This window comes from Diplotaxodon limnothrissa, linkage group LG2 (assembly GCF_057381915.1).
Source record: "Diplotaxodon limnothrissa isolate DT_005_m linkage group LG2, D_limnothrissa_male_GT1.1, whole genome shotgun sequence".
Lineage (NCBI taxonomy): Eukaryota > Metazoa > Chordata > Actinopteri > Cichliformes > Cichlidae > Diplotaxodon > Diplotaxodon limnothrissa.
This window is the reverse complement of record NC_140597.1, coordinates 38247060-38262125: the sequence shown is the minus strand read 5'-3', so window position 1 is coordinate 38262125 and position 15066 is coordinate 38247060. Positions and strand designations below refer to the sequence as shown.

General features: G+C 41.3%; 2 protein-coding genes across 8 annotated transcripts in view; one reads left to right on the top strand and one right to left on the bottom strand.

Moving 5' to 3' along the window:
• The window catches only part of diaph2 (diaphanous-related formin 2), a 378450-nt gene that overhangs the window by 327460 nt on the left and 35924 nt on the right, over nucleotides 1-15066 (top strand). The window lies entirely within an intron of this gene.
• LOC146639117 (uncharacterized) lies at nucleotides 5926-6865 on the bottom strand (the record flags this gene model as incomplete). Its single annotated transcript, XM_085374221.1, has 2 exons — nucleotides 5926-5930; nucleotides 5983-6865. Coding segments are annotated over 2 exons (888 nt in total), but the record flags the coding sequence as incomplete, so codon positions are not given.

Genomic DNA, 15066 nt, shown 5'->3' with positions numbered 1-15066 from the left:
CCGTCCTGCAGCTTTTAGATGCATCCCTACTCCAACACAGCTGAATCAAATGGTTTGATCTCTTAAGCATGCCATCATGTTTGGCAAAGGCCTGATAACAAGCCATTCATTTGATTCAGGTGTGTGGGAACAAGGATGCATCTAAAAGCTGCAGGACGGTAGCTCTCGAGGACCGGGATTGGGCAGGCCTGTCATAGTGGGATAAACCTTCACTGAGGACATCCATCTTAACTACTACTTCCTGCAAATACCAAAGGTGAAACTTCTGACACCACTGCACAATATGAAATAATATGTGACCAGTGAGATCACATAATTACAAAACTAGATACTGCCCATCTTTATTTAAAACGATTTTGTTCGCCTTGATTAACCTCCTGTTAATTTCATATTTTGTGCCCATAAATTGTTTTCTTATTTTTGGGAAGTAACCAGGATGACACTTTTCTTTATGATGGATTTTGCGTCATTACGATAAATCCCTGCCCTCCCACCAAGTGCACAGCACTGTGAAACTACTAGAATGCATTGTTTACTGACAGCTCCCTGTTTATTTATATGAAGCCCCATCCTGGTTTGATAAACTGCCGTGTGGAGTCTCTTCTCTGAGGTGATAAGAGGGGAACATTTCTTTCTAAATGTAATCAGTTGCTATGCAAAATAAAGATACCTTGTCTCATCCAATGAAAGAGGACAATGTGTCCATATTGTGTAACAACGTGTCTGCTTGTCTTTGGGTTGCTATTTCAGCATGTAAGGTGGGGAACTGGTGGTGTTTTTGTTTGTTTGTTTTACGTACTACAATATTTTTGCAGTACGTCAAGAATAGCAACATATTCTTCGGGTCAGTGAAGCAGTATTATTTGTGTACTATGTTTATGTGTAAATGCGGTTTCTGTCTGGCTCAGGGATGACAATCCAGTCCCTGAATTTTCTGTTAGAAAAGGTTCTCAGAACAGTTATAGCAGACATTGTGGCAAATCTATTCAATCCTGCTTGTCATGTCTGTTGTAATCTCATGCTTTAAAGCTTGATTAACCTCCTGTCATCCTTAAGCGAGCAGTGTGTGTGAGAGAGACTCCGTTAGTCATACAAGAATCTTCACTTGCGTTGAAAGGAGTTCATTTAAACCCAGCATGCTGTTCTTTGTCGTCCTTTAGGCTAAACCATACTTCAGCAGACTACCTCAAGTGCCAGGCTGAGCACAATTCTTGCCGCCGTCAGTCTTAATTACACCCAATTCCAGAAGCATTTCCTATTTCCTTGTCTCCACTTTGTGTAAGATGGAAAATCTAACCCGCGAGGCCATACTCATGTGTTATGCAATTACACCAGCCATTCCTAATTCAACACACAGAAAGTGGATGGATTGATGGAGACCAGGGAAACAATGTTGCTGTTTTGGAGTTCAGGCTCATTTCAGGAAGTTAATTTCTGAAGGTTGCTTTTCCTTTTTGGGGTGTATTGCAGCTTTTGTTTTTCCTTTTGCTGTAGTGTAATTTAAAATTAAGTTTTACTAAAAAGACACAAGTTACCATACACCTTTTTTATCTCTTATTCCCTTTCTTGTGAGACAGTTACCTGGGAATCTGGCAGGAGATTGGTGGGTAGAGAGCAGGAGCCTCTCATACATCCTGGCTCATCGATTTTCGGTCAGGGATGAAAGCCACAGACTCAGTAGGTCTTTCATACTGGGGGGCATCCCAAAAGACACATCAATCAGATTTCAAAGAGATCCAAGCCCATCTTATTTATTTACCACCTTTTCAATGTCATTACAATCCCAAACCACGGCCTCTCTCCTTTCCTTTGTCTGCCCGAGTCTCCGGCTTCACCTTCACAGGTCAGTCCATCAAAAGTTCCCTCCTCTGTTCTGTCAAGTAAGTCTCTTAAGGACTTACTTGACAGCGAACAGAGAATGATCATCTTATTTCCATTAAGAAACAGAGATGCAATGATATAAAGCTCGTCGGAGTTACGGAATTTCAGCCTAACAGTCTAATCCCTCGAAGCCCAGCAGTTAATTCAGCTGGCCAGGCCAGAGAGTGAGCTCCTTGTATGTTTAATGAAGATTAAATTATCTATTTTCTCTCATGAAATTTTTATGGCAGAAAGTGGATGAATCTGCAAAAAGGAAGGCAAATAAAAAGTCCAAAGGAAAATGTCTTTAAGATGAGGTTGGTAAAGGATATTCCAGTTTTCATTTATTTCCAACCACCTCGTGACATAAATGATGGCTAATGCATATTACGCCTCTGTTTGTTAACCACATCACCCGTATGCAGACAATCACAGTATGTTCAGGCTGGCAGCTGTTTTCTCATCTTTCCCCTGATCTGGGAGAAAGTCAGCCATTTGTTTCTTAAATTACATCACAGGAAGTGATAGTGATCGTAATTCCCTTAGCAATTAATTTGCTCACACATATGTTGTACTCATCGTTTTATCTCTCTGTGTTGTCTCTCAACCTCTCTGGCAGTTGTTCTCCTTGGCTGTTTCACACACACACCTTCAAACATGTGTGACATATCTGATAGGGACTATTGCTGTAGGGTGCCTCTGAGTTGAGGGCTAAAGCTCTTTGCCTCCACAAGCTCCTGGCCTCCACTTTAGGGTGTTGATAGATGTTATTTATTGGGGCAGCCCTAGAGGCAATCCTAAAGGAAGTGGAGCTAACATGATTTGAGGCAAAGAGGCCCAGAAGGTGTTGGTGCCTCATACTGCAACGTGGATGGTTTAGTAGATGTGAGATATCAATAGAGCAGATGAGAGAAGAGTTCTGTGGAGATGTACGGCTTGAAATCTATCACCTGTTTCTCATAGATAAGGATATTTATCAGCAGCCAAACAGAAAAGGCAGATGGAAAGGAACTGAGGCGTGGACAGCCATTCTCGTCCTAGGACTTGGACAAAGCCATTGTCCGTCCTTTTGACCCACAGGGCATCTCTGTACACCTGATCATCTTTCACCCTCAACAGAAAACCCATCACGGAAATATAGATGAAGATTTTATGTACCATTTGAGTACCCTTGGCACATAACTGATTTGTTGCTTGACTCTGCCAAGAGAGGATGTAAAGTAAGTGAAGTGTGACATAGAGCATTTGAGAAGATAAATCAAATCTTAATAATGGCCTTCTCTTTGGACACCAGGGGTCTCTCGCCCCTGCCTCTGTTCTTAAGTACCATCTAACCCCTTTGCTGTTTGAATCACACGAAAGCTATCTGCTTGACTACAAGGTATCAACAGGGGGCTGTCCGACTGCCCTTTTGATGCCATTATCCCCTTTTACAGCTCCCTGTTTGAAAAGACTTACCTTTGCAACTTTGCTTCCGTCCCCTACGGACGTGCTTTTTCTTTCCGTTTTTTCCCTCTTCTTTTTGAAATAAAGTCAGTGAGAGCTCTTAACACTTATGTCCAGTATTGTCTTTCTTAATTAGAACAGGGTGTTGTTGAAGAGCTTCGCTCTCCTGCCTAGTGGATCATCAATGAACAACTGCAGAGGGCAAATCTGTACTAATTTATCATATTCAATAACATCCTAGAGCGTTTGCAGTGGGATGTGTGATTTCCTTGCTCACTTTCCAAATAATATTGGCTTTCAAGTATGTGGGCAGTTATGAAAGGTCACCCTAAGTGTAAATTGTCAATACTGGATCAATTTTGGAGGGCAAATGTGCTTTGGAGGCCCCGTAATGGAAAGTTTTATCTTATTTTTACCCAAGGCACATTCACACAATAAGATTGATGCCATTCATTGTTTGATGTATTCCTAATAGACCTATAAAGTTGCAGAGCTTAAAGCCAAAGGAATGCCTGTGAAAGCCAAATATAGGGGTGGCAATTGGACCATCCCACTAGCTGAAAAATTGCCCTCATATAATTCCAGTGGAATCTCATCCAACCTTATGCTTAGAGCTGAGGGATGGGAAACTTGTTTCGCATGAATTAAACCTTATTTATTGTTCATTAGGCATGCAGCAGGGCCAACTGATGATCAGCTAGAGAGCAAATAATGCGCAGTGGAATAAGATCTCGTATGGTTATGGCTTCCCTTGACAATGAGACACGGTGCCAGAATCAAATGCTTCCTCCTCGCCTGTCATTTTTTTAAAAAGTCCTTAATATGATGTGGCTATTATTAAAGCGGAAGACATAATGTCCAGACGGATGTTTGCATTTGATCTGTCAGCAACTATCTACAATCTGTCAGACAGAATGAGGTGCAGATAATGTTTTACTTTCGCATGTGAAGGCTTGATGTGGTGTTGAGTAACATGGAGGTAAAGAGTGAGTTATACGAGCAATTCCTATGAATGCAGATAAAGAGAGAATGTGTCAAAGAATGGTTAACCCGTTTGTGCCCAGATTTTTTTCAGAGTTGTAAGGCATATCATTTTATCAGTTGAGTCCCTCTGAATCATGTTATGTATTTATTTTTTCCATTTTGTACTTTTTTTTTGAAGAAAATAGCATTTTTATGACTGGCAACAATTGTTGCCAGTAGTCACACAGCTTGTCACTAGGTCAAATGTCACCTAATAATAATAATAGAGAAGTAATAATAATAATATAATAAGAACAAAATAATAATATAGTCATAATAAATAATAACAAAAAGGTGGAGCCTCAGGTTCCCCCTGTATAAAATTCAAAACATCAAACAATTTGAACTGATTTCTTTATTCTCAATTTTTTTATACTCAAAAACTCAACAAACATTTTTTTCTTAGAACCTCTAAAAACATATATACATATATAACATATTTCTTCCCATACATTCCATCATCTTTCATGCATGTTCTACTCAGTGTGGTACTTCTTGAAGCACTCCACATGTAGTGGCACATCACACTTTCCACACGCAAATGATGTGCGTCCGCCGCAGTTCTTGCATCGCTTGTACCTGCTACCAGTGTTGCAGGGCCAGTGGTTCAAATTATCAAACCTGGTGGCATCAGTTATCGCCACCGCCATTGAAGATCTTCTGCCCTGCCTACTTGGCTTTGTTCCATGGCGCAGGAGGAGGGTCTGGGCTACCAGCCTCTGGAAGGAGAGGAGATCCTTCTCCCCGCTTTTCCAGGACCTAAATGAATGACAAAACAAGCATGATAGATGCATGAATGTGCATCGTTTCATCCTTTCTACAACGTCATGCCCCATATGTAGAATGTTCTGTAAAAGCAATATCACACTTGAGTTTGTGATGTTGGTCTGGATATCATCACTGTTGCTCTTGTCGACCGAAGAGCACTAGCGATGACCTCGAGTCAAACATCACCAACTCGATTGTGATATCATTAAATAACATACAGCCTTGTGTACCTGTAATAGCACCAGCTGTTCACCATGGCACTGTTCAGGGCCCAGCTGAAGCATGGCCACCACCACTTCTTGGACCGGATGTTGACTCTGTAGCGGCTGACAAACTGGTCATGCAGGTCCACTCCTCCCATGTGTGTGTTGTAGTCCTGGATACACTTGGGCTGTCTGACCTTGTCCATAGTCCGCTTCTGTTTATTCCATCTCTTCGCCTCAGTTTCGGTGAACTCCCTCTCCATGTTCGACACCACGGTGACCACGCTGTTGTCATTCCACCTTACAATCAGCTTCTCTGCCTCAACCAGATACTCAGCATCTCCTCTGGGTGTCTTCTTGAAGGTCTGGGGTGCTGTGAAGGGAACGTTATGGAGCTGAGTTTGTCGCATCGTGCCACAGCTGCCATAGCCTCTCAGGGTCATCTCATCCACCAGGGACAGGGTTGTGAAGAGGTTGTCGTGGTAAAACTTGACTCCAGGTGGCACTTCAGCTTTCTCTGCCAGGCCAAGAACCACACTTGGACCCTGACCAAGTCCAGTTTCCACCAGATGTGTGTGGCTTCCTACATATGGCTCCATCTGATGGACAAACCCGGAGGAGGATGCTAAGCTCCATATTTTATACCCAAAACGAATAGGCTTCCCTCTAATAAACTGTTTGCACCCATGCCTTCCAAAATACTCAATCATCATCTCATCTACTGCCACATGTTCTGCTATCGGGATTGCGTTGTTGATGTCATTTAGATGCTTAAAAAGGGGACGCACCTTGAAGAACGGGTCAGCTGTGATCTTCATGTTGTCTACTAAATGAACAGAAGACATAATTTCATCAAACCTGTTCCTCCGCATGGCATCTTTTACAGCATTGTTGCTGACATCACAATCGTCTGACCAGAGAAGACGCCGCCTTGGGACTGTGTTGTATCCACTGATCAACAGAATACCGTAGAATGTAAGAAGTTCATCCTCAGTCAGGTTGAGCGTTTTCCCTTTTTGTTCAGCGTAGAGATTGGACATTTCCAGTGTGACATCTCTGAGGGACTTGGGATAAAATGTGAGGAAGATATCCACTGGATCATCTGATGTGAAGCCAGGATCATGTTCTTTGGGGACATAGCGAGGGATCTGATATTTTTTGTTGGCTTGTGCTGGTGCTTTGGCCGCAATTTTGATTTTTTTGAATTTCCTGTCTTGGTTCTTAGTTTTGTGGAGCATGGGCCCAACAATCTGACTGGTCACATTTTCATTTGTGCCACTGACCTTTCTAGTCTCTGTCTGACTCACTGAGGATGAGCACCCAGGATCATCATCGGGGGGATTTGGCAGCTGCATGTCCGAATTAGGTAGAAAGCCTTCACCTTTGAGTATTCTTGATGGGAGGCGGTTATGGTCACCAGTGGCCTCATCATCAGATTGGTCACTGTCACAGTCTGTGTCATGTGCGTGCATTTCTGACTCAGGCACAACTGTGATGTCCGCCACAGTTTCAGAGTCCTGCAGCATGGCCAGGATCTCTGCTACGGTGTACCTAAGGAAAGGACAACATACATGTTAGCTAGCAAGCGAATTTTAGCTAGCAAGAAAATGATGTATGGTAATGTATAAAAATCCTATACACAGAGGCCTTGAATACCTGTGAATTTATTTAGCTAGGAATTATTCTAAAAGGACTAAAATGAGCCATTGTACATCATTCTACAATTTTAAATAAGTAAATTAGGAGCAATCCTGCACATAGCGACATGCTATGTGCCCACTGGCAACTTTTGTTGCCACTCACAGAAATAAGCCCATGAACAAAAAAATATTTATCCTAGGTACAATTTTTTTGGGGAGGGTTACTCTAGAGACTTGAATGATTAAATAATTATAAATATGTTTGGGGGGAAAGTCATAAGAAATTTATGAAAATTACCTCTTTCCAGGATGATTTGCATCCGCCATGTCTTCAGCCAGAAAGAGCGGGAAGCAGATGATGTCATGCGATAGGAAGCACTTGGAAACGATTTTTTAAAAATCAAAACCTTTGTCTAAGTTGTCTACTAGCATATAAGTGGAAAAAGTTGCATTAGTACCTTTGAGATTTTTTATTGTGAGTCGAAAATGACAGTGATAAACTTTGGCAACAATTGTTGCCAGTGGGGCAAAACGGGTGCTCCGTTTGACAGGACGCACCAATAAAGGTATTGCAGGGAAGAAGGATATTAAAGAAATCACATGCTCTCAGCTTGACATTGCTTTCCTGCTTTATTCTTCACATAATAGTGTTACAAGCTAAATTTAACATGTTTTTCAGTAAGGTTCATTATGTCACACCTCGCCTTTCTGGAGTGCAAAAAGGTGTTCCATCGTTCTAACAATTAGAAGATGGCGAGTTTGAAGTTCTGTATTTTTAGACAATAAAGTGTATTGGATAATTAGTTCACTTACACTTCTGTTTTCCTTCCTGTGGAATAAAACTCTGTAATCAACACTTATGTTAGTTATTTAACACACAAATAGCAAAAGCTGTTATTAAATGAAAAAACAAAACTAAACGTTTGCATTCTGAAAGCAGTAAAAAAAAAAAGATGGCAAAACCAACTGAAATATAATACAGTAAGAATAAGAATAAGAGCCTTTCGTGTGTTGCAAATGAGTCGGACAAATTCTTTTTGAAACTGTTAACAGCACCTGTGCGTAGACCCTTCAGTTAACAGTAAGGGGTGTTTCAGAGCTGTGACAACTACAGTAACCCTGTCACACCATTAGTAGGACGTGCATACTTTCACTAACAAGGTGTTTTGCTTGCTTAAAAGGATGTATGCAGTAGACCATTTCTGGGGTGTGGTAATTGTTATACAGTGGTTAAGACACATTAAATGAAAAGTAATGGTCCTTATCATAATACTTTCTCAAGAGCAAATGCACTCAGCTGATCAGTCAGTTCCTATTTAAACGAGATAACACAAGTTAACATTAAGAGGATAAATAGCAGAGTGGGAACACAAAGTGATTGTATGTGGTAAGAGGTGTGGAGAAGATATAGAAAAGTGTCTGTGGAATGGATAGAGTAGGTGTACCGCGCAATGAAGGAAAAATGCTTGTAGTATAAAGTTAAAGAAAGCAAAGAGACTGAGAGAGTTAAATGACAGCACAAAGCTGAAAACGCATACCAACACAAACAAAAATGCAGTGCAATCAGCACTAATGCTTCCTACACTCAGAGAATCCCACCAGTCGAGCATGATTGTGCTTGACATGGTTCCATCATTAATGCTGACTGATGCCCATTTTCCAGGCTCTTCACATTTATTTATTTATCTGTTTATTTGTGTCAACTTTATTTATTGATGGGCCTAAAGTATATGATGGCAGACCTCCATTTGTTCATATAGGAACGTTAAGGCATTTACACATGAATGAACAGATGACTGTGAAAGGACAGAGTTCCCTTTTTTTATTTAGATTCCAGCAGCTGAAATAGCTATTCGTCTCTGGTAATGGAAAAGTGATATGCCCCATTTAGTTACTTAGCACTAATCCCAGTGGTTTAGCTGCTTCTCTATCTTTTTTCCTTCTATCGTTCATTCTTTTGACTTCTATTTGGTTAGTGTCTGATGGACGGATTTGAGTGGGGTCAAATTACTCCCTTGCCTGTGTGATTTTCTTCCACTGTATTAGTGGCAGCACTCTCAGCCACAGTGCATGCATGCAGCACATTGCTGTTGTCGTTGACCAAAAAGTACCCATGAGGGTTTTAAATGCATGCACTTTTTGAAATCACACTGTTCACATAACCTCCATTTAAAGTTGCTTCCATTTGGTTTTCCTTTTTTTTTAGTTTGTTGTCAGATTTTAATAAGACGCTCTCTGATTTGTGATCTTGATGATACAATTAAAGTGTAATGAGCGCAAATATAGTTGATGTTTATTCTCACAATGACATATTTGCTGTTGTGAGCTACTGCGAGAACACTGATGGTTAAATACCCACAGGTGTACAATTTGAAATAATTTGCTCTGAAAGCCAATATAGTTGCCCAGAGGTCTTCCAGCAGACATTTGGTCATTCTTGCGGTGGAGCTAAAGTATTCATGATCATTAAATTTCTAGAAAGTGCTTAGTTTTATGTAGTATTTTGAGTTTTTCAAAAATAATCTTGTAAACTATAAACAGAGAATTAGCTGTTTTATAGTTGTGATAACGAGTAATAGAATTAAAGGAGAACTAAACGGGGATGGAGAAGAGTGGTCTGATTTCAGACTGAGAAAACAGATTCGATTATTAGCAGTATTAATGGGATGGAAGAGACAATAAAACAAAAATGAGCAAGGAGTGTTTTGCTATGCATCTTTTGGTTGTGTAGCAATTACGTCCCTCTAAAGACAAGAGAACTTGTCACATATTTTTACACATGACCAAAATGTTAAAAGGAGCTACCAAGCTCCCTCTTCAGCAGTGGCTGATTGGCATCTGCGTGCTTACAAAGACAGGGATCCTACCCAACTGACTCTGTGAGTTTATCTGAATTTATCCAAAGCAGTTGCTGTGCTGAGAAGGAGGGGTGGAAATAAACAAGAAGGAAACACAACAGCTTGGTATTCATGAATTCCATAAATTACAATGTTACTCCCCTAAGAGATGAGTAATATGTCAAGTTTAAAAATAGACAGTTTGCCACAGTACAGACCCTCTGCCTCCAGTAGATGAGGATTAAGCAAATACATGTTAAAGGGCAGAGTTGGAAGGGAGTGGAGTGCATATATATATATTAGGGGTGCAACGATACACAAAATTCACGGTTCGGTTCGGTTCGATACTTTGGTGTCACGGTTCGATATTTTTTCGATACAAAAAAATGTTCATGCATTTTTAATTTGTCATTTATTAAAATTATAAATATATATTTTAACTCAAAAGTACAGTTTTTAAATTTAACCCTAACCCTTGTGCGTGTTTTTTATTTTGACAGCGAATGCGCACCTGCGGACCACTTATGTGCAGCCCTGGTTATTTAGCTCGTCATATTGCAGCCACAGAAATTCTTTTGTCCATGAAACCATGAAGCTGCACTTTCTTTTTGCCTTATAGTCTCATTTGTCATAACTTCTCCGTTTTGTGGTAAGCTTTTCTTTGGCTGTCACTTCTTCACCCTGACCGGTCTTATTTGGCTCAGCAGAACTGAAATGCTTTTACACACGCACTCACATAAGCTCAGCGATTCTCTGCGCGATCAACCTCTCACATGTTTAAGCTGCGGGAGATTTCACTTGTCATGTTTGCATAGTAAGCTAACGATTAATAAGACGATGTCAGAGGAATTGGTGTGCAAATTATCATCACTCACAGATCAGTGCTGTCGCTCTCTATACACAGTTCGCACGATTGCAAAGTGAAAGCAAAAAAACAAGCGCAAATTCAAACGCGACTTCAATATGTCACATATTGACAGTGGCTCACCGATGCCAATGACATAATTACCCAGCTACATTTCTGAAAGAATGCAAAAGCATTGACATATATTTTCCTTCCTACAATAGCCCGACGGGCAGGGAAGAGATAGATTTTGGTAGCCCGACTGAAAAAAATCGCTAGCTTCGGGACGTCGGGCTAGCGATATTGCAAGCCCTGTATCTGATTGAGGAATCACTCATCTTTGGAAAAGAGAGTTTATTACAGAGAAATGGCTCTTTCCAAAATAAAAGCTATACTATCCGCTTCTTCTGGGCTATATTCTCAGCAGCATAAGGAGAATCATGTGCTAACAGCTGTCTAAATGACTCGGCTAAAGTTAGTAGCATGCTTGTTGTTTTTGTCTTTGCACTAGGATGATGTCGGCGTAAATGTGCAGTCATATTCGTTGTGTTCCCACTAGTGCTTTCAGGTTAATCTCGTTGAAATGACCTTAACGCCACAACACGGCAAATCTCCGTTAACGAGCTACCGCCGATCGCTCCGTGCATGGGGCTAGACGGCCAACACGTTAACGAGCTAACTGCGCTAACACACTAGTTCACACCAATGTAATTGAGCATTGCATGGCACATCCAACATACTGTTTTACTTTAGTCCATGACTCGCTTACCTTCAGGGTCATACGTCACATGAAAACCAAAATAATTCCAAACGCCAGATCTGAATGAAGTTCAATTTGCCTGTTGCAAGGAGAGCTTAACTTCTGTCTCGCTAGCTTGCCCTGCGCTCTTCCTTCTGACTATGCTGTCTGTGTGGAGCGCTCAGTGGATCTGCGCTCGACAGTGCAGCCTAGGCGGAGTAGTCGAACACAGATTCACTGAGCGCTCAACACAGACAGCATCGTCAGAAGGAAAATTGATAAAATAAATTACAAATGTTGTATTGTTCGATACATATGCGTACCGAACCGAAAGCACTGTATCGAACGGTTCAATATCGATACGAATATCGTTGCACCCCTAATATATATATATATATATATATATATATATATATATATATATATATATATAGATAGATAGATATTAGTCATTGGGTTTTTCTTGTTAACTACATAACCTGAGAAGCATAGGGTCATTACTTGAGTGCTAGTAGAGGTTGCAGAGTTTCTAGCATCTCCACCCTGAAGGCAGTGCCCACTAATAAAAGGGTGAGGCTGCACACTGCATTACCTCAACTGTTATTTTTTACTCTCCTACTCCAGATGAGCTTATTCCAGTGGCTCAGGTCACTGTTGCCCCAGGGCAGATTATGGCGGATGGGAGCTGTGATGTTCCTTAAGATTTCCGACAAGAAAAGAGTGTGTGTCTGGGCGTGTGTGTCTATACGTTTGATCTCTTTGTGTGTGTACTTTGTTTTTGGTTGGTTGTGTGTGCTTTGTGGGAATGTTCACTGAAGCTTAGCATTTCTTAGGAGGCCAGCAGTTGACCTGATTTCTGCGTCACAGGCTCGCTCCCACAGGTTCACTTTTTAAGGAAAATGTCAGTCTGAAAACTTGAACCACAAATACGTTGCCTAAATCACATGAAACACACTGTCCGAGGTGTACTTCAAATGAACTGGCATCAGCATTGTATTGTACAGCTCACATACTGTGTATATAGATTAGTATAATGTCCTGGCTAAATATAGTATTATATTATTGCTATAGCATGTTAAACCACTTATGGTCCACGTTATTAAAGTCTTGTACACGGAAGGGCTCTTTTTGCCTGATAGCACCATTAATATGTTTACATGGTGTCTGTCTGAGTAATTGATTTTTCTTTTGCCAATTGTGAAAGTTTTATGACCGTCAATATGGGCTGAAGAAGCTACCCTTTCATTTTTTTACTGGTTTAGCTGCTAGAATAGATGTTTCCTGCTTATAAACCTTGAATAATTGAATAGGAGAATCGGTCAATGAGCGAGGGAGAGGCACAAGGTCTTGATGGCTTGATGGCCAAGATGACAGCTTGTGAAATAGAAAGACAGCAGACAGATTAGCCAATGCGTCATATTGTCCCACTGCTATGTGTACACTATGCTCTCTCAACTCTATTTTTGCTCTCTTACTCTTGCTGTTCCTCTTTCTTAGCCCATTACACTCCTTACATGCTCCTTTGCCTCTTTTTTCTCCTGTTTCACTGTCACTCCTCACTAGGGATGGGTATCGTTTAGGTTTTATCTGATACCGGTGCCAAACCGGTACTTTTGAAACGGTGCCGGTGCTTAAACGGTGCTCAAACCGGTGCTTAAAGAATGGAGAACACAAACTTGTCCAAAAATCTCTCATGTTCAGCTGGTTTTTTGTAAAAAGATAACAATGTTAGCCTTTTCTGCAGCTATGGGGCATATATGGCATCACTCTTGGCTGGAAGCAGTGCTTAAACAATGGAAAAAACACAAACTTTGTCCAAAAACCTCTCATGTTCAGCTAGTTTTTGTAAAAAGATAACAATGTTAGCCTTTTCTGCAGCTATGGGGCATATATGGTATCACTCTTGGCTGGAAGCTTAAACAATGGAAAAAACACAAACTTTGTCCAAAAACCTCTCATGTTTAACTGTTTTCCACTTTTTCTTTGGTCATTTTAGCCTTTTTGGCCAGGGTGAAGGGAGCATCTGCCATCAAACAAGAAGACAGCCGCATGTAGCTATGATGGTGTTTGCTAGTTCACCTTACATGCATTAATGTAATAACGTGGTTAGCCTACTCAACGTAAATTACACACGAACAACATTAAGCTACTCACGCAGAGAAGAACGGCTGCTGCTGCATCATCATCCTCATCATTTCTGCTACACTGGCAGGGCTAGGGGCCAGGACTCTCCTCTTCGGGTTTTTGGGGGATGTTGCTAACTCCGGTCCGATAACAGGCACCACACCCGCAGTAGATGCGCTTGGTGTGAGGTCTCGCAGCAAGCTATCAAATACGGCGCATTTTTCGGCTTTTAAAAAAAACGCTATGCGTCGCCAGGTGTTTCATCAGATTCGAGGTGTTACCTCCTTTGACAGTATCACAGTATCAGCTTAAAGCACTTGTTGCTGCTGAGTTTGCATCTTTTGCTGTGAAGTACAGCCAGACTTTGACCGCTTCGCCTTGGGCATTTTTAATCTGTAGCTCTGCTCTAAAAGAACGTACGTACCTGGGCCCGCCTACTATCCTCGGAAACGTAAAATGATTGGCTAGAATCTAAAGTGTATCACAGCTCAGGGGAAAAAAGAACACCGAAATAAAGCACCGAAATGTGCGCTGCTTTTCGGTCTGGTTACTACCGTTTATGTCAGAACCGGTGCCATCATGGCACCAGATACCGGTACCCAGCCCTACTCCTACTTCTTTACAGTTCTTTTAAACCACCATTTTTACCTATCAGCTTCACTTTGTGCTTTTGCTGTCCTTCTCTACCACCCCAGTGCCTTGTTTTCTTTGGATGGTTCACTTTTCCTTGCATCCTTTCTCTATCCATCCCAATGACCTTGTGTCACTCCAGGCAGAATTATTACTCTTGGATGGAACATCAGCTCAGTGGCGCCATACTCCGCTTTCTCCACCCGCGTTATCCGTTTATGGAGTATCCCCTTTTGTGGTGAGCCATCCTCCTATAGCCCAGTAATGATAGGAGTCTTGGTGACCCTGTGCATTTGCAGTGTAATACAAGACTCTCATGTCCATTACATTAATTCCTACACATCACTGCTGCCATGCCTCTCAGTATTTTGTTACATTGCGGGCATTCTCTTTCCTGCATCACCTAACTGTGGCCACAATCGCTTTGCCCAGGAAGGTGAGAAAGGTAATTGAAAAATGTTTTATACAGAATTGGATGAGACGTTTTTAGTCCAAAAAAAATTCTCAAAAACATAATCTGACGAGTCTGTTTGTGTTTTGTTACTCAAGTGGATGAAAAATGTTTTCAGATCAAATAAATTGAAGCCAAGTGCCCTCCACCCCCGCACTATCCATCTGTTGTCAGTCATCTCTTTTCATAATAGGGAAGCAGGCCGCTACCATAATTGCTTTGATGGTCCAGCCTGAACAAATCACTTCTGGGCATAAAGAGAGGCCTTGGAGATGGCAGCCAGAGAGAAAAGGTGCGAATGAATTAAAGCACTTTGCGTTCCTCTGGGGCATGTGGCCCAGATTTTTCTTCAAAGAAAAAAAATATAAGGAAAGGAGGAAGGAGTGTGGGGGTGGGGTGTGCCTCTTTCCTCCTAGAATAAATGGCAGTAAAAGCAATAATGCACATCCAGCCTCCATTATGCCAAACTGGAGAGCTCTATCAGGGAAGACACAAAAGCAC